This window comes from Spea bombifrons, chromosome 9 (genome assembly GCF_027358695.1).
Source record: "Spea bombifrons isolate aSpeBom1 chromosome 9, aSpeBom1.2.pri, whole genome shotgun sequence".
NCBI classification, from domain to species: Eukaryota; Metazoa; Chordata; class Amphibia; order Anura; family Pelobatidae; genus Spea; species Spea bombifrons.
In genome coordinates, this window is record NC_071095.1 from 30,874,532 (window position 1) to 30,896,477 (window position 21,946).

At 39.4% G+C, this 21,946-nt stretch overlaps 1 protein-coding gene across 1 annotated transcript in view; it reads left to right on the forward strand.

Annotated features, from left to right (window-relative positions):
* The window catches only part of PLCB2 (phospholipase C beta 2), a 41,072-nt gene that overhangs the window by 10,508 nt on the left and 8,618 nt on the right, over window positions 1-21,946 (forward strand). The window contains exons 3-26 of the mRNA XM_053475204.1: window positions 5,872-5,940; window positions 7,367-7,507; window positions 7,922-8,001; window positions 8,547-8,600; window positions 9,079-9,154; window positions 9,436-9,536; window positions 10,060-10,226; window positions 10,873-11,019; window positions 11,415-11,572; window positions 12,455-12,537; window positions 13,266-13,350; window positions 13,897-14,035; window positions 14,548-14,645; window positions 15,616-15,712; window positions 16,139-16,223; window positions 16,323-16,447; window positions 16,667-16,821; window positions 17,772-17,936; window positions 18,423-18,522; window positions 19,049-19,153; window positions 19,379-19,473; window positions 20,028-20,091; window positions 20,723-20,767; window positions 21,646-21,856. Of these exons, the coding sequence (XP_053331179.1) occupies window positions 5,872-5,940; window positions 7,367-7,507; window positions 7,922-8,001; window positions 8,547-8,600; window positions 9,079-9,154; window positions 9,436-9,536; window positions 10,060-10,226; window positions 10,873-11,019; window positions 11,415-11,572; window positions 12,455-12,537; window positions 13,266-13,350; window positions 13,897-14,035; window positions 14,548-14,645; window positions 15,616-15,712; window positions 16,139-16,223; window positions 16,323-16,447; window positions 16,667-16,821; window positions 17,772-17,936; window positions 18,423-18,522; window positions 19,049-19,153; window positions 19,379-19,473; window positions 20,028-20,091; window positions 20,723-20,767; window positions 21,646-21,856 (2,645 nt within the window). The remainder of the gene's footprint in view (window positions 1-5,871; window positions 5,941-7,366; window positions 7,508-7,921; window positions 8,002-8,546; window positions 8,601-9,078; window positions 9,155-9,435; window positions 9,537-10,059; window positions 10,227-10,872; window positions 11,020-11,414; window positions 11,573-12,454; window positions 12,538-13,265; window positions 13,351-13,896; window positions 14,036-14,547; window positions 14,646-15,615; window positions 15,713-16,138; window positions 16,224-16,322; window positions 16,448-16,666; window positions 16,822-17,771; window positions 17,937-18,422; window positions 18,523-19,048; window positions 19,154-19,378; window positions 19,474-20,027; window positions 20,092-20,722; window positions 20,768-21,645; window positions 21,857-21,946) is intronic.

Sequence of the window (21,946 nt, forward strand, 5' to 3'; positions counted from 1 at the left end):
GAAAGGCCAAGAAAAAACCCCACTTTTGTTTTCGCAATAAAGTCAATAGCATCCAACCTTACTTCCTTAAACAAAAAAACAAAATAAGCATCTAAAAAAAATTAATTTCATAGTAACACTAAATCCCCCCCATAATGCTAAGCAGCCTGAATACAGGCAGGATAGGTCCATCCTCTGAACCCTTTGGGTCCCAAGAGCATCTCCTCCCCCCCCGCCCCAAGTGTTTTATCTCTAAGCAGAAAGGTTTGAGATTAAACTCTGCTGGGTGCCATAAATGCCAGGACACAAGCCTGCCAAACAAAGTAAATTGCATGTGGGTTCATGTTATTTGTTCATTTTAATATTTACCGTTACTTTTCTTCATTGTAATATTGCCACATAATATATACAGTATATAATAGCTTTGTAACCGTGGGAATTGTCGATCATGCTGGACATGGCTTAACGTAAGGTCCTTCAAAGGTCACTGTCACACCCAGCATTTCAATACCCACGATGACGTGTCCCTGTTGTCCCTTTCCAGCAGCCCCTTCCTGCCCCGTCTGCTGTTACCAGCCCAGTCCAGTGTTCCTCTGTTCTGACATGCCCCCTTTTTTACACAGACAGGGCTATATCCCTGAGGGTGTACAAGAGACAGCTTGGTCTCCCCACTGACACCTGGAGACAACATTTGTGTTCCAGATCTGTCAAAGTAAATGTAGCGGCGCTCTGAACGCTGGTACATTCAAAGAGGGATTAAAATGCCTCAATGGAAGGCAACAGGAAGGGTGCCGTCCATGAGACAGACTTGTGGAGCCTGTAGAGACCCTGGTCAGGTATCCAGCCAATATTCTACCTCGCTGACTGATTACACAATGTACACGAAAAGCCTACTTGGAATGTCATCAGTGAAAACAAAGGGGTTCCCTGTGACAATTCGATCCCATTAAATCGGTATTTAAAATACATTTGAAGAAATAATCAATCAGAGAATTTGTATTCAGGGCTCTGTGCGGCCACTCGAGATAATTCACAACAAGCTTGTCAAATCATGTCTTTATGGACCTTGCTTTGTGCACAGGGCATAGTCGTGCTGAAACTGGAAAGGACCTTCCCCAAACCAGATAGTGAAGTATGATTAATCACTCCAGAGAACATGTTTTCACTGCTCCAGAGTCTAGTGGGGGTGTGCTTTACTCCACCCCGGCTGACAGTTGGCATTGTGATCTTCAGCTTGTGTGCAGCTGCTTAAACATGGAAACCCATTTCATGAAGCTCCCAACGCACTGGTGGCATCTTATGACAGTGTCATGTTTAAAGGCACTGAGCTCTTCAATAGGACCCATTCTACTACCAATGTTTGTTTATGGAAAAGGCGGCCTATGTGCTTGTTTTTTTTCACCTGTTAGCAATGAGTGTAGCTGAAACACTTAAACTTAAGAATTACTTTTGGTCATACGTTGTATGTAACAACCCAGTATTGGGGTCCAAGTTTGAAGAACCGTGATATAACAGACCTGATAATAAGCATATCACTTTGGATATCACTTTTGAATAGCGTTTTGTGCACATAAGGGATCCCTAGGGATGTCACTTCACACAGCATGATGCTATCACCGATGAAGAGGTCTATATGATGTAAAGGTAGGGTGTACCTAATTCACCATTAGATGTATTCTCTTATAAAATGGTCTAAATATTTGATCAGTAGTTGGCCTACTTTGCTGGTAGGTTTTCTTTTCAATTTGGAAATATTACAGCGTGGTTAAGAAACAACGCATAAACAGGAACAGGGCAGTCAACCACAATTTCTACCATCGCTTCCTGTTAGCCTCTCCCCAAACTGATTTCTTAGCTCACATGGATTGCTCCTTAAATTAGTAAAAGTTGCCAGTTTTGTTCAGATACTTAAGTTTATACAGAAAGGTACCCGCTTTGCATTTGGTTTCTTCCCTCCATACAAATTCCATAAGGGTTATCTACAATGAGCAGTTCTAGTGTAACATTTTTAATGTAGGTTTATCACCATAGTGATAGAGAAAGTTAACAGGGACAGGAACAAATGTCAAAAACAATAGTCCAATCATGAAGAAGATCAAACAACGGAACTGCAATCCAAACATCTGAATTGTACACTTGATCCCATCCTTCCAAGAACGTAGAACGGTTGGACACCCTGAGCACGAATTCTCCAACCATAATTGATTATGCTGAAAAACAAGAACAAACTGTGAAAAGCACCTAAGGAAAAATAATGCGCGTACGCAATAAACACTAAATATAGTACTTAAATCAATTCTCATTAGCCAACAACCAAACTGAGACAAACAGTACAGAATCAGAAAACAGTACAATAAAATATACAACAACCACAACAAGAAAAAAATAATGCATAAATAATCATACAGCAAATGTACATTCACCCAAAGAACCCAGGGATAAGGGAAGAGAGGGAAAATATTTGCCTCCTGTCATTACTAAAATTAAGATTATGAGTACACTAAAGCTAGCATAATCTTCCATTTTATCACATGACAGGAGGCTTCATATTTTACTGTTTTAACACTCATAAATTAAAGCAAAAGACGCATTGGCCCCATGTCAGATAAAGACGCACCGGCTAAAAAGGCCTGAGAGGCAGCATCGCCTCTTACCAAATGAGCACTGAATGTATTCCTCCACCCCGGCCAGAGACAAGATCCATCGAACCCATCTGGCCAGAGTTGTTGTAGTCACTGGCTTGTAAGGCTTGACACAGGATACCAACAACTGTCCGGGTCTGGAAAATCTTAAAAGACCTATGTAAAGTGGTAGCCACCCAGAGCTTAGCGGACTCCTGGAAAAAGGTATAAAAGATGGACGTAAAATCGCACAATAACGAGAAAACGAGATGGAAGAGGTAACACCATTGGGAGTAAAAGGAAAAACCATCAACATCAAAGCTCTGAAATCAGACACTCTCCTAAACAACACCAAATACAATAGCAAGGTCAACCTAGGCAAAAAGACATAATTATTCAGCCAGTTCCTAATAAAAAGAAGCACCTCATCGACGTTCCAAAGATGAGTATATTTGGGGGTTGGCAGCCTCACCAATTTAATGCCCCTCAAAAGCCTACACACTAAAGGGTGCTGCCCAACTGGAGCACCCTGAAAAGAAACATGGGCCCCCGAAATAGCGGAATGACTTACCTACTAAAAAACAAAAATCACTATGGCGGATACAGGAGCCTGAAACGGTTCGAGATCCCGTTCCACACACCAGCCACTCCAGTAATTCTATTTGAAGAAGACAGACTCGTCCAAGTCCAATCATTGGCATCCCTCAAATGACATGAAAACCATTCTGCCGTGAGGGTGGTCTCTCCTGGAAGATAAGTCTTGTGACGAAAACAAAAACTGAAAGATGTCTTTGGTAACTTTAGACAGAACGATTTATGTACTGCACCGCTGACACATTGTCCATGCGCAGCAAGATACAGGAATTTGACATGCCTCTCACCAGGCTCTGTATGTCGAAGGATCCTGCTATTAACTCCAGCCAACTGATGTGTATTCCTTCCTCCGCCGCTGACCATGGGCGCCCGGTGGCTGAACCTGTGCAAGGCGCGCCCCAGCCCCCAAAGGCTGGCGTCCGATTTCACAACAGAATCTGGCACCGGACCAAAAAATAGCTGTGCCATTCCATGCCTCCATATGCCGGATCCACCAATGCAGTTCCATCCTCACCTCCTCAGTAAGAGGGACCAGCTGGAAGGTCGTAGGAAGGTCGCTGCCTGAGAAAGAAGGCCTTCAACCATTGCATGGCCGATAATGGAGTGGGCCTGGAAAGAATGCTTGACGATAGCACTTCCACCTGACAGCGAGTTGCCGAAGGGGAATCTGATGCCGGTGCAGTTTCCAAACCAGTTCCCTCCGAATTGTTGTGATCTTCACCTGTGGTAGGCGGGGAGTACATAGAGAGGAGTCAATCTTGAACCTCAAAAATTGAACCACACGGGCGGGCGTCAACGCCAACTTGTCACGACTGACCACAAAGCCCTAGGATTCCAGTAACCACATCACATATATTGTTTGTAACCGTAGCCTGGGAACCCCTTCACAAAAGAATCTGATCTCCCCAACCACCCAATTTACACCATGGAAGTTTGTGTCCAGCTTCCATAGGAGAACAATGTACAATGTAATACAAAGTCATATCCTGTTATATTACCAGTTTCTGAGTCTGTAAGCCTTAGGACTTAAATGGGCTTCAACACAATTAGCGCTCCCAAATGGGTTTCCATTGCTGAGCAGATGCACATAAGCTGAAGATAACTATGCATTATGCCAAGTGCTGGCTGGAGTGGAGTAAAGCACACCAGCATTGGAGCACTGGAAAGCCTGGAAGTCTGATGGACAAATCTGGGTTTGGTGGATGCCTGGAAAACGCTACCTTCCAGGCTGCATAGTTCCTGCTGCAAAGTTTGGTGGATGGATAATCATCTGCGTTTGGGTTAGGCTACTTGGTTCCAGTAAATGTAAATGTAAATGTTCCAGTAAATGTATTGTGCTTTCCCACAAACACATTTTAGACAACTGTATGCTTCCAACTTTGTGGCACAGGTTTGGGGAAGGTACATAAAGACAAGTTTGTTGTGGAGGAACTCTTGTGACCTTAACCCAATTTAACATCTTTGGGATGAATTGGAACAGGATTGAGAGCCAGACATTTCCATCCAGCATGAGTACCTGACCTCACAAACGCTTTTTTGCTGAATAGGCACAAATTCTCATAGACTTACTCCAAAATCTTGTGGAAAGCCTTCCCAGAGGAGTGGAGACCGTTATGTTCGCAAACAGTAATCCACCTTCATGATAATGCCATTCCATGGTTTTGGAATGCAATATCCAACAAGCTCATATGGGCGTCAGGTATCCACATACTTTTCATCATATAGTGCATTACTTCTAAGTTTTTAATTCCCAAGATCCTGACATCCAAGAATGGTACTTATCCAGACCCTACTTCACACTCAATCTTAAAAATTGTTTCATCTCTGCAATTAGGTCTGCACATTTGCTACAACCTGCCTTACCACTCCTTATCCTCATCCCTGGGAACTTCTGAGCTCCGGCTACGCGGAGACTTCCCTTGCGGGACGCAGCATATATTTCAATGCTGTCAGTAAAAGCAAGGGGCACAAGAATACCTTTTCAACAATCCTCCCTGTTCTGTAATTCCTCGCGTGACAGCAGTTCTGGATTACTCACCTGGCAACCCAATGGATCAGTGCCAGATGGTGACACTTGTCTTTACTTCTGTTTTGTGTCAGGTCTGCTCCCTTAGTGTGTGGCATCTGGCATGAGTACCTGACCTCACAAACGCTTTTTTGCTGAATAGGCACAAATTCTCATAGACTTACTCCAAAATCTTGTGGAAAGCCTTCCCAGAGGAGTGGAGACCGTTATGTTCGCAAACAGTAATCCACCTTCATGATAATGCCATTCCATGGTTTTGGAATGCAATATCCAACAAGCTCATATGGGCGTCAGGTATCCACATACTTTTCATCATATAGTGCATTACTTCTAAGTTTTTAATTCCCAAGATCCTGACATCCAAGAATGGTACTTATCCAGACCCTACTTCACACTCAATCTTAAAAATTGTTTCATCTCTGCAATTAGGTCTGCACATTTGCTACAACCTGCCTTACCACTCCTTATCCTCATCCCTGGGAACTTCTGAGCTCCGGCTACGCGGAGACTTCCCTTGCGGGACGCAGCCAGGATTGCCCACTGACATCACGGAAAACACCCCCATTTAAAGGGGAAATGGGTGGGGAGCGGAACGTGTCAAGATCCTGCTCCCGTAAATTGTTAAACACAGTGTCCTTTTTATTTGTCTAGGAGATCGAATTTGTGGATTTGACCAGCATAAGGGATACAAGATTTGGAAAACATGCTAAAATACCAAAGGTAAAGTAAAACCGTAATCTAGTGGAGAGCTACTGTATCCCTTGTCATTTGTCTGTCCCTATTCTGGCGAATCAGTTATTTTTAAAGCTACCTTTCTTATAGCACACACACAAAAGATTATATATAAAGAATATGATAAATATATTTATTTTAATCTGACTTGAACATTGTTAGGGACTTAGTAAAACACATATCTTGTGTTGTTGAGGTTGCTGTTTTGAGTTGTTTATTGTCTTCTTCATTTATTTTTCTTAATTTAATTGGGATCTAACTTATTAATGGGCGTCTGGGGTTCTGCTAGGATGGTGGTCCATGAAAATGTATGAAAATGTATGTTTGCTAAAAAGTTGCAGGTGGTTTATCGATTGTAGGACATCTTTGTTTGGTAGTTTATTTATGCTTGCAGGGTTTTATAAAAATCCTGTTAATCTGAACGTTAATTCTCTACAATCTTGTGTTTGTATGAAGCGTTTGCCAATATTTGCATAGTAGGATGTGATTACAGGTCTGATTTGCACAGCAAAGGCTACTAGGGAAATTCATAGCAAAACATTTAGAGCAGCTGCATCTTATCCAAGAGCGGGCTTAGGGTTCAGGTACACACAGAGTTAGGGCATTGATAAACCTATGATTTGCGAAGGACCTGGTGATGAAGAAGATCCTACATAATACATCATTTTATTATATTTCAATGCTGTCAGTAAAAGCAAGGGGCACAAGAATACCTTTTCAACAATCCTCCCTGTTCTGTAATTCCTCGCGTGACAGCAGTTCTGGATTACTCACCTGGCAACCCAATGGATCAGTGCCAGATGGTGACACTTGTCTTTACTTCTGTTTTGTGTCAGGTCTGCTCCCTTAGTGTGTGGCATCTGGCTGGATATATTAGACCACACAACGTAAGAGTGTGAGAGCACAGCGTGCGGCTTTGTGTATCCAGCAGGCAGCCCCGGTCCTGCCTTGGCTGACAGCACATACCCCTCTTTTCGGGTTATCGTCCCCTTATTTGGGCGTGTTGACATGTATTTTTGCCCCCCAAAGTGTCCATTCAATGCAACTTAAGGCAAAATATAGAGCACATTTCAAAAACAGCTCTGCCCATGTGCATTTTTAATACCACACATATTTAAAATACTGCTGACCAGGCTGGCTTTGCGCCCAGCAGTCAATACATAGCACCAGTAGACTCCGGAAGGGTAGGGGAAGATAGAATTTAAGAATGGGAAATTGCATGATATGCTGGCTCTGCAATATTTTGCAACAGATGCCAGCTTCCATGGGGGAGAATATATCTAACTGTGAAAAACAAAAACCTCAAGCAAAAAGCTTTAATAAATAAAATGTTTAAGCTCTTAAAATATTTGCAACTATCGTATTGTTTCCCTCTAACAAAACTTTCCTTCTCCCCCCCCCTCCATAAATCTAGGGTCAGAAGCTTCGAGATGTTTTTAACATGGACTTTCCTGATAACAACTTTTTGGCTAAGACACTCACCATTGTGACTGGCCCAGATATGGTAGACCTTACTTTCCATAACTTTGTATCATACAGAGAAAATGTAAGCAAGGTAGGTAATTGGGACATGGAATGGAGGGTAAACAGAGTGTTGGATTTTATTTCCAAATCCATGATACAATTCTGAAAATATCTTTAGTTTAAATTAAGGTTCCATTAAGAGTCAGCCTACAAGAACCTTCTCCTAAAGCACAGAAAGGCAACCACCTGGTTCCTGTAGTTTATGAACATGGCATCGCTTCCCACCATTAAATCACAAAGATCACATTCAGATTGCCCTATTCAACCTACAACAGTACAGAACTTGATGCAACTTTTAGTTTATAGCCATTGCTGGGAGCCCCACTTAAAAAAACAATCAAAAATCTTTTGATGTATCTTTTGAAAGTTCTACTGACATTTGAAAAACAACAAAAAGTTATTTTGTATGGACGCAAACCCTACAGTTAATGTTTTTTTGTTACAGGATTGGGCGACGGACATTATGGCAATCGTTAGAAACCCAGTTGTAGCAAATGGATGTCGTTATTACTTTTATGAAAAAATGTAAGCATTCTTTCTATTTTTTCCCCATTAACTTTAAAGCCGGCACTGGTTTCTTCTCTTTTGGCTTTGCATAAAATGGGTTTTTAGAAGGCATAGTTTAATAGCTACATTTTGAGTTATGTGAGAGTCTGGCAGAGGAAGTTGGAGGAACTAAAGATACAAGAATAGAACCGTGGGTGATAGAAAGAGTGCGAGAAAAAAAAAAAACGGGAAGGTAATTCTAAAATTAGTTGTGTACAAATATTGTGTTTTTTTTTATTGCTTTATGTAATAGAAATCCAAATTTGAAAGAGTATCAGAAGTGTAGAAAGTCCCCAGTAATAAGTCCAGGCAGGACTACTTATACATTAGTGCTGCAGGGGGCCCCTGATCAAGTTGACTGCTTGGTAATACTGCCATAAAAATGTTAAGTTGACATTTTTATGTTATGTTTTTATTTATAAAGCCCAAACTTTGTTTTTAATAGAGTACATTTACCATATCCTACAGAAGTATCTGTACTTTGATTTCCTTGTTCTGAAAATGTTTTTTTTTTATATATATAGACATGTGAAGCTAAAACTTCAGTTGAATCCTGATGGAAAGATCCCTGTGCGGAAGTAAGTAATTACTTTCTAAACTGTAAAAATTAAAGAGGCTAGAGAATAGGTTGCCTCTTTACAAACGTGGAACAGAATGGGACGTAAGCTAATGGCACTGTTTTGCAAACCAGGATCGTTAATCAGCAATACTCAGACTTCTGTCTCTAGTTTACGAGCACCAACAGTTATTCGAAAGGCATTTTTCGAAAGATTTTCTACACGGGCTGAAATGCCCTTGTGGTATTAGCGAGTTTAAATAGGCATATGGTGGAAATGATGTAAGCCTGACCGTGAGGCAATACCAGAAACCAAATCAGGTTTGAGATTTTTACAAAAATCCTATGCTTGTATTCACTATGGTTTCATATATTATGTACTATAACAAATAGGAGAAATGTGTTTATTAAACAGAAAGCAATGTCATTTGGTACTTGTGAACACATCTGTGTATCGTATGCCCATTGAAGCTGAAATATTACTTTTTTGGGGGGGCTAGTATTTTTCAGATGTTCCCTGCAGACAGGAAGAGGGTGGAACATGCATTAAGTGCTTGTCATCTAGCAAAAGGAAAAGTAAGTCTTGTACCGTCAACACCTTCACGTAACCTACAGCTGATCCTGTGCCTCTCAAAGACAATAGATTAGTAAAATCTATATGGCACGTAATTAAATATTTTATTTTATAATAATAATGTGAATAGTCACTCTTTGTTGTGTGGCCATTAATAAATGCATCTAGTGTTCACACAATGTATTAATAAGTGTTCTTCTGTTTATGTATTTCTCACAATACTATGTTAGAGATATATAAAAAAGCCGTAGCTAGTACTTATTTTACTTTGTTTGGATTCTAGAATGATGCCATTAACCCTGAAGATTTTCCTGAATCCGTCTTCCGAACGTTTCTCATGCACCTTTGTCCACGGCCAGAGATAGATGAGATCTTCACCTCTTAGTGAGTGTTTAATCTTCCCATGAAGCTTAAAAAGAAAAAAAAAAAAAAAAAAAAAAAGGCTGCAATCATTTTCTTCCATTTTCCTACAAAAAGTGTCTAAAAATGACTGCAAATTTTTAGGGGAGAAAATTCTGAGAGCTACAAAGAAAATTTCTGAAATTAAGAAAGATAGCCGCGGATGTGGTTTGCAGATATGGTTTGCGCCTGCAAGCAGAGTATTTTCTATGCCGCTCGGCCACTTCAGTGCTCAAGTCATGTTAAATCTTTCAGACAAGTGTATTGCCCCTGAGAGCAAATAAATTACTAAAGTATTCCAACAACTGCTATGGTAATATTAACCCCTTAAGGACAATGGGCGGTCCCTAAACCCGTTGAAAACAATGCATTTTGAGCCCGTACATGTACCTGCTTTGTCATTAAGGGGTTAATATATGGACTATGACTTCAAGCTCTAGAATTTATATCTACCGTATTGATTACCATCTCCATATATCGATAAATATTTGCTTTTATATATTTGTAGCCACTCCAAGGCCAAACCCTACATGACTAAGGATCATCTCACTAAGTTCATCAACAGCAAGCAGAGAGACTCTCGCCTGAACGAGCTGCTTTTTCCGCCAGCCAAGCACGAGCAGGTGCAACTTCTTATAGAGAAATACGAACCTAGTGTGATCAACGTGCAAAGAGGTGAGCGCAAGATTCAACGATGGCGGTTTTAAAAGCCTTGTGCAACACACTTTGTATCAACGTTGAGTGGCTCCAGTAAGGCTAATAAGTAACTTAATTTGCAGACATGCCCGACTACATAGTGTTTTTATCAGAAATAATATACTAAGATTTCCATAATTTTAAAGTATACGATAAACTGCTCTAACAACGTGAAGTTACGATTAACAGCTGATCACAGACTGAATTTGGGAAAGTGGTAGACGTGGCTTATGTCCTTGTATGTAGCCTGGCTTATCGGAAAAAGCTTTAATTAGCCAATTTACGGGCACATCATAATGTGTTGTGAAAGCTAAATAATCTGGTAACTATATTATCTACATTGATTGTAGTGCATTGCAATGTTTTAAAAGTAAATAGTTGTTTTAACCCCTTAATGACAACGCCCGTACATGTACAGGCTCAAAATGCATTGTTTCCAATGGGTTTAGGGACCGCCCATTGTCCTTAAGGGGTTAAACTCCAGTGTGTGTGTATTTGTGCCATGCTTTGCAGTACAGTCTTTGATAAAGGGCCCTGTTTGCTTCTGTCCATACAACATATCAGGTATATCACTTCTCTCTCCGTGCTGTAAAGTCATTTAGTGTTTTCTTTTTCTTTCCTCTAGGGCAGTTGTCTCCAGAAGGAATGGTCTGGTTCCTCTGTGGGTTTGAGAACAGCATTGTGTCTCTAGATAAATTATTGGTAAACCAAGACATGACCCAGCCACTCTCGCATTACTTTATCAACTCTTCTCACAACACCTACCTCACAGGTACTCCACTCAGGGTATGGTGAAGTAGATTCTCATCTTCAACTCAACTCATAACGCCTACTTTAATTGTTTTCTTAAAATCAATTAAAATACCTTATAGCATGCATTGGCGTGTAGATCGTTTTACCTTTGGATTAGCCTTAAAGGTTAAAAAAATGTTTTTATCCAGGAGGTATTGTTTTTAAAACCTCCCACTGTATCCTTTCTCATTATGTAGCTTAAACATATTTTTATGCCACCCACTGTAAAAGCCATCAAAGGCATACATATAGACGTGGCTTACTGGCATAGGTGCTCTATTTATATTATACATTTGAAGAACAAAAAGGTACATGAGGGCCAAAAGTATTGGCAAATCATCGGTGACCATGAATACCATTCCTCCATCATTTCAGCCGGACAGTTTTCTGGGGTCTCATCTCCTGAAATGTACAGACAGACCCTGCTCTCTGGTTGCCGCTGTGTAGAACTGGATTGCTGGAAGGGAAAGCCACCCGATGAAGAGCCAATTATCACTCATGGTTTCACCATGACTACTGAGATACTCTTTAAGGTGCGAGACGTTTAGCATATGCTTTCTTATTTTAATGTTTTGTGTACATATTGCAATTTAAGTCTTGACATGGAAATAATACTACTTAGAATATTATTATTATTTAAGGAATTACATTAAACTGAATAAAAACTTTAGCCGGGGATGGAGCAGTCTCATAGTATGTTGAAGACACATATTGTTAGATGCCCTGTGTCCCATATATAAAACAGCTTATCCTATTGAAATAGAAACTTTAACCCCTTAATGACAAAGACCGTACATGTACAGGCTCAAAATGCATTGTTTTCAATGGGTTTAGGGACCGCCCATTGTCCTTAAGGGGTTCAAATAATACAATCGAATACGGATGGGTACCCGGCCTTCCCTTGAATATCACACTCATGTTGACCCATGATATGATTCGTCATATGAATTACCGGTTGCTCTGCCGATTCAGTTCTTGTAAATACGTAAAAACCAGCGCAAAGTGCTTTGTAGATTTATATACCTGGTAAACAATTTTTTTGCGCCATATCATTCCAGCAAATCTGCACATATCTGCAGCCCTGGAGATATCTGTTTTTTTTATTTATACGTTGAACAATGCACAATAACGTAATCTCTAAGTACCTTATCATGCGTTATTTGTTTAGGAGGCTGTCTGGTACACCAAGCAGTTTGATAAAGACTGAACAGCGATGCATGACACAATGAACATCAGGTGCTGCTGTCAGGGGTGGCCTGCTTGATTAGACTAGAAATATAATATTAATTAAAAAAAAATCTCTCCAAGGCAAATTATTTCTCCAAGGCAAATAAAATGCTGGGTTTCCTAGATTCTACCTTGACAATAGTAACACGACCAACTACTGGCAACCTTACGATACCAATTTTCCACAGGATGTCATTGAAGCCATTGCTGAATCTGCTTTCAAAACATCACCATATCCCATTATTCTGTCCTTTGAGAACCATGTTGACTCGTGAGTATCTGTGTTCTGCAAATTTATGAAAATGTAGGTCAAAATTAAATGATTTTATAATTTTAAAAACAAAAAGTTTAAATCTGCTTTCGAAAGACCACAGTCCTGCAAAAGAAGAAGTTTAAGTGCCAACATGGCTCGAACTTCTAAATCAAGTGTGACTTCCACTTTTAGTATCTGTTGTTAAAAAGTGAAACACAGTCTATTATGACATTGCTTTTACAGGACTATAATATATCTGTGTCAGTGTGTTAATTAGGGATGTAGAATACCTTATGCCAATAAACAACCCACCACAAAATTACGGTATATCACAATGTTAATTGAGCTGTAAAATCCAGTCTGTTTTGGATACTTTTGGGCAAGAAGTACGGTTTTAGGATCTACAGAGCAAGCAAACATAGTGGACGCAATCTCCCCTCTTTAAATTACCACTAGGTGTCCTGGTAAGCAAAGTTTTTATTTCATATGGACTTTATCTTTACCGGAAACTGTTTTTCCAACACCATTGGTAATCTTTTAATTTTTAATGTCGCTGATATCCTGGTATTTGATGTATTTTCCTTCTGACAGTGAAGTTACTGTTCAGAGCTATTATAGTATCTGCTAACTGGTCCATATATGCCCAGTTTATCTATTTTATGAAGCGTTCTATAAGAAGGTTTTGTGTATTAGGGTGTGTTTATCTTGATTTAGTTGCAAATTAAAAATGACATTATTACTTCCAGGGCAAAACAACAGGCAAAAATGGCAGATTATTGCAGGTCCATATTCGGAGACATGCTTTTAACTGAACCACTGGAGAAATATCCCGTAAGTTATATATATAAGATGGGCGCGTAACAAAGAAAAGTTAGAACACACAGGTTTATGGTCACGTGTTTTTGATGTATGTCATTTAAACATTCTCCAAGCATGAGTGTCCCTCAATGGAAATGCAAAAGAAAATAAAAGTGTTGTCTTTTAAATAAAAACAACTGCCGATTCAAGCTAATAATCACAAGGATTTGTGATTACATTTTAACAAAAATCCAAATTTCCCATTTATAATGTCTGCATTGCATGCCTGCCCATATTTTAATTTAATATTAATAGACCAAGGGTCAGTTTTGTCCCTCTTTCCACATCAGCCCTCCTACTGCAGCTTTTTGAGAAACAATTAACTAAAGAGAATCCTGCCGGCATCAAACGCAATAAACCTTAGCATACCCAAGCCTGCTACAGAACTCCATCATACAGAGCAAGTCAACGTCTTTTATTTTTGAATCTAGAGTCCCTTGAACACTTGCGGTTGGCGTAGTACTCTCTTTCCGATGGAAAAAACGACTTTTTTAATCATATATTTAATACCTTTTACAGCTGAAACCTGGTTCCCCATTGCCGAGCCCGCAAGAATTGCTTGGGAAAATCTTAATAAAAAATAAGAAGAACCAGTCTTTTTCATCCCCTGAGAAGAAGGCTACAGAGCAAGGCAATGCTAATTCAAGTGGAAATCCAGGTAATACAAACATGATATAAAGTCATTTGCCATGTCAAATGGACAACATATTTCGCAAATATGCTGTGATTAAAAATGGCAGTCTGTATATCACATGAAATAATTCATCTTAAATATTTCAAACTAAGAATACGATATAAATATAATAAAATGTACTGACATTTCAGTTCCTGATATTTCCAAGTGTCAGGTTTTTTTTTTTTAATCACGTTTCATAAAAATACATAAGTCAATAAGGATAAAAAATCTGATTAGATCTTAGTCATCACATAATGTATTAGATCGTCTTCCCCTGGCATTCAGAATCCGTTTCTGGACATACGCCGAGTTGGGGTGTTTCCATTCAGACACCTAAAACTTTGAATTCTATATTTCATATAAAAATTAGCTTCATGTATGGAATTATATTTCTGCATTTGATCAGTATCCATGTGCTGAATACTCTTCACTGGTTAAAAAAGATTTGAACGAGGTCATTTTACGAGTGAGACAGATTTGATGTTTGTGTGTAGATGAAGGGACGGAAGAGGATTTAGCGAAGGAGGCGGAAAATGAGGAGGCGCCAGAAAACCTAAACGAGGAAGATATAAAGCAGATGCAGTCAGATGAGGTATGTTTTCCTTTGGAAGGCCTAGGTCATGGAACTGTTATTACCTAAATTGTTTTACCAGTGTGAAGCTAAAAACATAGAATGTCTAGAGAATGTAGCAGGCACTGTTTTCTTTATTGTAGTAGTATTATTAACTATGTTTAAAGCGATTGCATACTGTAGATTGACATTAAGTTATATCATACATTGACATTTTTAGTTGGATCGGCTTCAAATGTGGTTACATAAGCCATAAGTAGATTCTGCTCCAAAGTTTCATAAGTAGTCTTATCACCATAGCATCTGAAGAAGCGTTCCTGGTGATTGGACCATTCCATTGGTATTGACGGAGATAACCCAACCGTTCCTTTGCACTAAAATTACACTTTTTGAGTAATCTCCAAGGTCCTTAAATAATTAGGATTCACAAACTGGTTGTTCTTTCCGTGTGGCCTCCTTTGACTTTTTTTTGTCACATTGTGCATTAACTGTGAACTTTCCATTATATATTGGGTTTAGCAACTTTGTCATCTGGGAAACGCCAGATTAATAATGTTAAGAAAACTTTATTCAATATACATAAAGCTAATACTAATTTCATATACAGTATTTATAAAATATCCTTATTTTTGCTAATGCTACATTTTATGCGATTTATCACAGCCCGTGAACATGAGCTCTCTCAAACATATCGGAACTCTCTTCCGATTCCAGCCAATATTAGTACTACCATTACTTATATGCAGGGCTGGTGCAAGGATTTTTGCCACCCTAGGCAAAACATCATTTTGCCGCCCCCTGGCTCCACTCCCACAAGCCCCTCCCCTCCTCCCCATAGTGACCGCGAGCCGCGGCCGCGCTTACTGAATGACCGCGGCGCCTACTTTGCCTATAGGTGGCGCCGGCCCTGCTTATATGAATATTAAATTCATTTTTTTGTTGCGAAGAACTGGTTAGGATATGTTACTTTCTCTATTCTGCACATTTACAGGGCACTGCAGGTTTGGAGGCTACAGCGTACGAAGAGATGTCAAGTCTTGTCAACTACATCCAACCGATCAAGTTTGATTCCTTTGAAGTATCAACGCGTATGCAAATTCTAAGACAAATATGTTTTTTTTTAAGAAGAGAAAGTTTGTGACGAGGTTTTAAAATCTCATGATTGACTATAAATGCTGCAGTGTGTCTTTATGACTGCTACTTGCACATGTTTTGTATAATTATGTACATCTATCCATTAGCAGCATCAGTAACATGACTGCACATATCAGTTTATTGGCTAAATTGAGTAAATTGAGTTTTCGGGTGGGTTTGCACCTAGAATTGCTATTTTAACTCTCCAATTAATGATTAAATTATATGTGGCCAACCAAACCCTTCTTAGAGAAGATGCCGACTGGGGTTGGCTCTTTGGAACGTATAATGAAGTTGGTGACTTCAAACTGCAACCTCCCACGTTAGTGAGTAAGATATTTCCATGTACTTAATTGATATTCTGCTTCCTCTCAATCCAGAAAAGAACCAAAGTTATGTCATCTCTTCATTTGTGGAAACCAAAGCCTATGATTTACTGACAAAATTTCCTGTCCAGTTTGTAGAGTATCCTTTCTGTGGTGACGTCATAGAGTTTTATACCTAAATACGTAGAAGGAAAAGCCTTTATATGTATTGGTTCGATTTCCTATAGCATTCCCTCAGATACAATAAGAGACAGATGAGCCGGATTTATCCAAAAGGCACCAGAATGGACTCCTCCAACTACATGCCACAAATGTTTTGGAATGCTGGGTGTCAGATGGTCGCGTTGAACTTTCAAACCATGGGTTAGAAGATATTTATTAATAATAATAAAAACTGTTTTCAATTATTAGCCTTCAGTATTCTGAAAAAGTGTATCTAATTGTGACTCTTATGTCTGCATTATCATTTTCTCTTGAATTATTTTAACGGCATTCATATGTTTTGACGTAATCTGGTGTATATAACAATGTTTATGCTAAATCGGTTCCCCTTTTCAAATAACTTATTTTTTCCACTCCCAGATGTGGCAATGCAGCATAACATGTCAGTATTTGAGTTCAATGGCAGCAGTGGCTACATTCTGAAACACGAGTTTATGCGTCGGGCAGATAAGCAGTTTGATCCGTTCACCGTTGACCGGATTGATGTGGTTGTAGCCAACACTCTTTCAATATCAGTGAGTACGAGATGGGGAGAGGACGTTTCATCAACCATCACATTTCAGATCAAAGTGACGTGATGACATATAAGTATGTACTCTATGGAGCCGGTTTCGGAGTTCTAGCCATAACATGTAACTACATAAAGTGGATTTGGCTATTTCATGAACATATTTTGCCACATTTATCTTGGCCAGGTGCATTCTGGTCATTAATATTTGTGGGAAGCATCTATTAGGTTATATTTGTTATACATATAATGCATAAAATCCACCAATAAATAAATAAACCAATAAATCCACAATTACCTATTAAATAAACACTATAGTTGAATTTCAAAGATAGAATAGTGTTTCACCATTGTGCATCTTTTATGATTCACAGAGTATCTATACTTTTTTATATATTTATTTACTTTGTTCAGTAGGGCACAGGTAATCTTCAGATGTATTACAGAGCCCGCCTAGCAAGCACGAACAGAAATAACCCAAGGACGTAACTGTCAGATACATGCATTCACAAGTTAAAGATTCAATGCCCTCAGCAACGATGGACTAGTGTCTTTTTTTAATCTTAATGTTACCCACATAGATTTAGATTTTTATGTGTATTGGTATACATGTGGCTGGGCTTTGTTCTACCTGGGGATCTTTCTCATTATGAGTTTTGAGAAAGTAGGTACATTTCACACAACCATTATTACACTACATGACATTTTATTTATGGAGTACAAACAGATCCTGCAGCACTATTACAATAGGCAAAGTGAAAACTAATAACACAATTGACATTATATAAAAGTGACAATATCATTAACATGTTAGGAAATACTGGTAAAGAGACAAGGGCCCTGCTCTTGTGAGCTTACAACCATCTTCCTTGGTATGGCCTTCCTTTGTATGGCCATTGTGGTTTGTTCTATATGCTTGACATTAATAACCATGCAGTTTGTTGTGTATTTATACAGGTAATATCAGGTCAGTTTCTTTCTGACAAAAGCGTAAAGACTTACGTAGAGGTGGAGTTGTTCGGGCTGCCGGGAGATCCAAAGCGAAGATACAAGACAAAATTAGCGCCAACTTCAAATTCAATTAATCCAATGTGGAATGAAGAGCCATTTGTGTTTGAAAAGGTACATCTCTTCTAGGACACATCATTATCCAATATTCTTGCTCGTATAAGAAAATTGATATACTGACGTCTCTGGGTCAGCTGCCTGCGCTGCCAAAATTATATAGGCGTAGGATAGTGGTGTATTCTTCCCAGGGAGACAGTTCTGAATTGGTTGCAGCATTTGGGACACCTTACTGTTCTATCCCTGTGTCCCTCGTCCCACCCCTGATATCCCTCCTTTCCAAGAATACAGAATGTTTGCTGGCTATTATTGTATCACTGTGTTCTATAGCCCTAAAAGTCATAATAATGTTTAAACAAAGCAGTATTACAGAAAGTACACAAAGTATGTAACATTGAGGAAAACACCGGATGTAGCAAGAAAGCCTGATTTCTACACTTTCCACATTTCCCTGAATGCGTTTTCTAGATTTCAATGCTTGTTGCAAACTTTGAAGCAGGATGATGTTCTGACCATGGACACTGTTGCATTATGTATTGCCAGATTCTGATGCCAGAACTAGCTTCTCTCCGAATTGTGGCATACGAGGAGGGAGGGAAGTTTATTGGTCATCGACTCATTCCTATTGATGTTATCAGATCAGGTAAAGTTTAGGTACTTCCATTAGTTATCATGAAAAATATTAAAAATGTCTCATTCATTATTGGACCAACAATAAAAAAAAGATGGCGGTTCAATAAAAGGTATCAACTTCCACTAAAGATTCAACTTCCTTGGGCTAATACAGCTGTATCGATTATTATTATTAAAATACTTTCCTGTACACAAAGAGCTCCCTAAAGAAATTAGTGCCACACAGGTCTGTCTTTAATATGGGGAAAAGGTGCAGTTGCCCCAGGTCCAGTAATTCATAGGGGGCCCAAAGGAGCTGCCCCTTGAGCCCGTAACATCAGCATTTGAGATTTTCCTAGAATGTGCCAACAAAAGCTTAATTGTTGGTAAAGTCCTTGAAAATATGAGACAGTTAGCACTGTTGTTGCCAAACCAATAATAGTTGCTAGCCAACGTCCATAATTAAAATTATGCCACATCATTAATCTTCCGGTTTTGATAGCTTTAGTTTGAAGGAATTTCTGTGCAGTTAAAATGTAATTTGTAACTATCTCCAGGTTATCATCACATTTGCCTTCGCAGTGAAAGTAACATGCCTCTCACCTTGCCTTCACTGTTTGTGTACGTTGAGGTAAAGGACTATGTACCGGATACATGGGCAGGTACCAGCTTCAGTGCTATTAACACAATTACCCTTTGACCACATTCTGAATACTTTACAACCTGACTTTTGTTTTAATCCTGTCTACTCATACACCTTTTCCCCCAACTCATTCTTACCCTCAAGTAAATGTTTCTCCATTTTCCAATATGTTTTCTCTGTTGATGCAGTTACTGACCTCTTTAATGAGTTTGAGGTAACATATTTTTCATGCTTTGGTTGTCAGACCTAACTCATGCTCTCTCCAATCCTACCAAATACTTCAATATTAATGAGAAGAAGTCAATAAAAATGAAAGACGGGTCAACCGCTTCTCAGGAGGTGAGTACATATGCAGGTGGTAGGTATCGATGAAACGATTTGCATATGGTTTTATGTCAATGATAGTTCTAGGATAGTTCAGCATCCCCATACTGTATTGTTACAACTATAGGCCACACCTAATTTTAGGCTGCACCCATACAGAGACCAAGCAACTGGTCTGATGTGGTCCTCTGTGGCTTATTTATAGGCTCAGAATAATCCTAAAAAGATGGTTACATGTTTTTTTTTTCAAAATTATTTGCAATCAAGATAGGCAGGGAGGTGGCATGTGTTATTCTATATAAAGGTACATGTCTCTGCTACTCAAAGAACCATGAAAGGTGCTTTGAGTAGCAGAGACATGTACCTTTATATAGAATGACACATCCATACCATGTTTTATTACTTTAATGCCTGCCCCTGTGTGCATTCCCTTCAGGACTGCTTCATGGTATACAGCTGGTACGATGTTACAACATGACAAGTTATATAGATAAAGGACTGTGTCCATGTACATTTATATGTTTTTACATTTCTCTCCTTTTTCTCTTTCGGTTTAATCCGACGCATAGAAATTCAACTCAAATCAATCCAATGGCAGCGCTGGATCTAGTAAAGGGTCAAATGGACCTTCAGGTAAACATTATATTATTATACGTTGTAGGGCAGCTGCCCTTCATTGGTTGAAGCCAGAAGAGCTTAGTGCCGGCGGCCAATAGAGTCGCTCTTACGGACCTTTAACTCCTGTTGCTATTTTACGGATTACCGTTCCCATTAACCCTTGCAATGCTACGTAGACAAGGTAGGCTAGAGGTGGTGACTTGTATGGGGGAAGGAACCAGGCAGATCAGCTAGGAGATATTAACAAAGACGAACACGAAGATTCGTGTTGTGCTTCTTCATCTTGTACGTTTATCCGCCGTAATATTAGTTTATTTGGATTCCCCCAAATACAAATGCACAAGTCTACTATTAACTATTATCTTGAAAGCCCCTTATACCCCGATAAGAAGAACACTTAATCGTCAAGAAAATCTTCTCGGTGGGACCAATCCTGTTTAAAATCATTTATATTTAAATAGGGCATAACAGCTCTTACTAGACATGGTCTAGTAAATTAACATAATTCATCTGCTATCACAACAGGCTGAATAAATCTAGTTTCATGTGCAAATATATATAATAATAACAAAACGTTAGTATGGGGAACAAAATGACAAAACGTTAATTTGTATGACTTTGCACTAATATGTGTTTTCTATTTTAGGCTCTTTTACAAAAGGGACACAAGATCCCATAAAAGAAACTGAAGGTAATTTTTTACCACTTTTTTTCCTTCCTTCTTCTAGAGACCTAGCCATTTAAAATGCGGGAATGTCAGAAGTAAAGCAAGTCAGGCTTTGCAAATATTGTGAGTACATCACGGGTGTACTCTGAGGATTTGCTAGGCCTCGGGGCAAGGTTTCTTTGCCCTAAGGAAGAGGCAAGTAAGGCTTACTGTGTGCCTCAGGCTTGTGGCCAGGACTGCCCACTTAAATTTTCCATTTAAAGGGAAAATGGGCAGGGAGCGGGGCGTGTGAAGACCCCGCTCCCACGACCTGGAGGATTCGGGTCTTGACGCGGATAACCGGAGAAGTGGGGCTTCCCAGGTATGCAGCAAAACAGTGGGCTCCCCCAAGTGCTGGGCTCAAGGTGGAACCCTGCTTGCATCTGTGTAGGGGGCAGCCCTGGTTACTAGGCCTACTTGGGTCCTGTACCATACCTATGCAAATCCAGAACGTATCTTTGAACCGCACCGAGCATGCGGTTGTCGCCTTTGTTGAAAAAGAAATACACTTCCTATTATATTAACGTAAAGTCTTGTGGTTGTCTGAAACACAGTATGGATATACTATGACTACAATGACAACAGAGCATCTATTCCCTCAGCTGACACAGTTTCACAAATCTGACTTGCTAGACAAGGCATATTCACAAAAACCTCAAACGCAGTCGAGTTGATGCAAGCTCTTGGAAGTTTTTGCAATCTGTTGAGAAAGATTCACATAACTGCATCTTGTCTGTTAAGTGCTTTGGAGGAATGACGTGCCGCAATACAACGTATTCTGCATATCGGCAAAGCGATACCAAATTCTTTGGATCTCAGATTATGTGCTGCTAGATTTGAAAATCTTAATTATTACATCCTAGAGCCACAGACTGCAGACCAAGATGAGCTACAAAAACAGAAAAGCTTCACAAAGCTTCAGAAGAAGCAAGAGAAAGAACTGAAAGAAATGGAACGGAAGGGGATGAAGCGTCGGGATGAAATTCTGCAGAAATATTCAAGCGCATTTAGCACTCTCTATGCACAGACTAATAAAAAAAAGTGTTCCTCAAGCAAGGACCTCAAAAAGAAGAGGTAACAAATAACACAGACCCTAGCACACTTTTGTCATGTATCAATGGTGCCAGATTTTGAATTCTAACAATGGACATGCTTTCTTCGTTG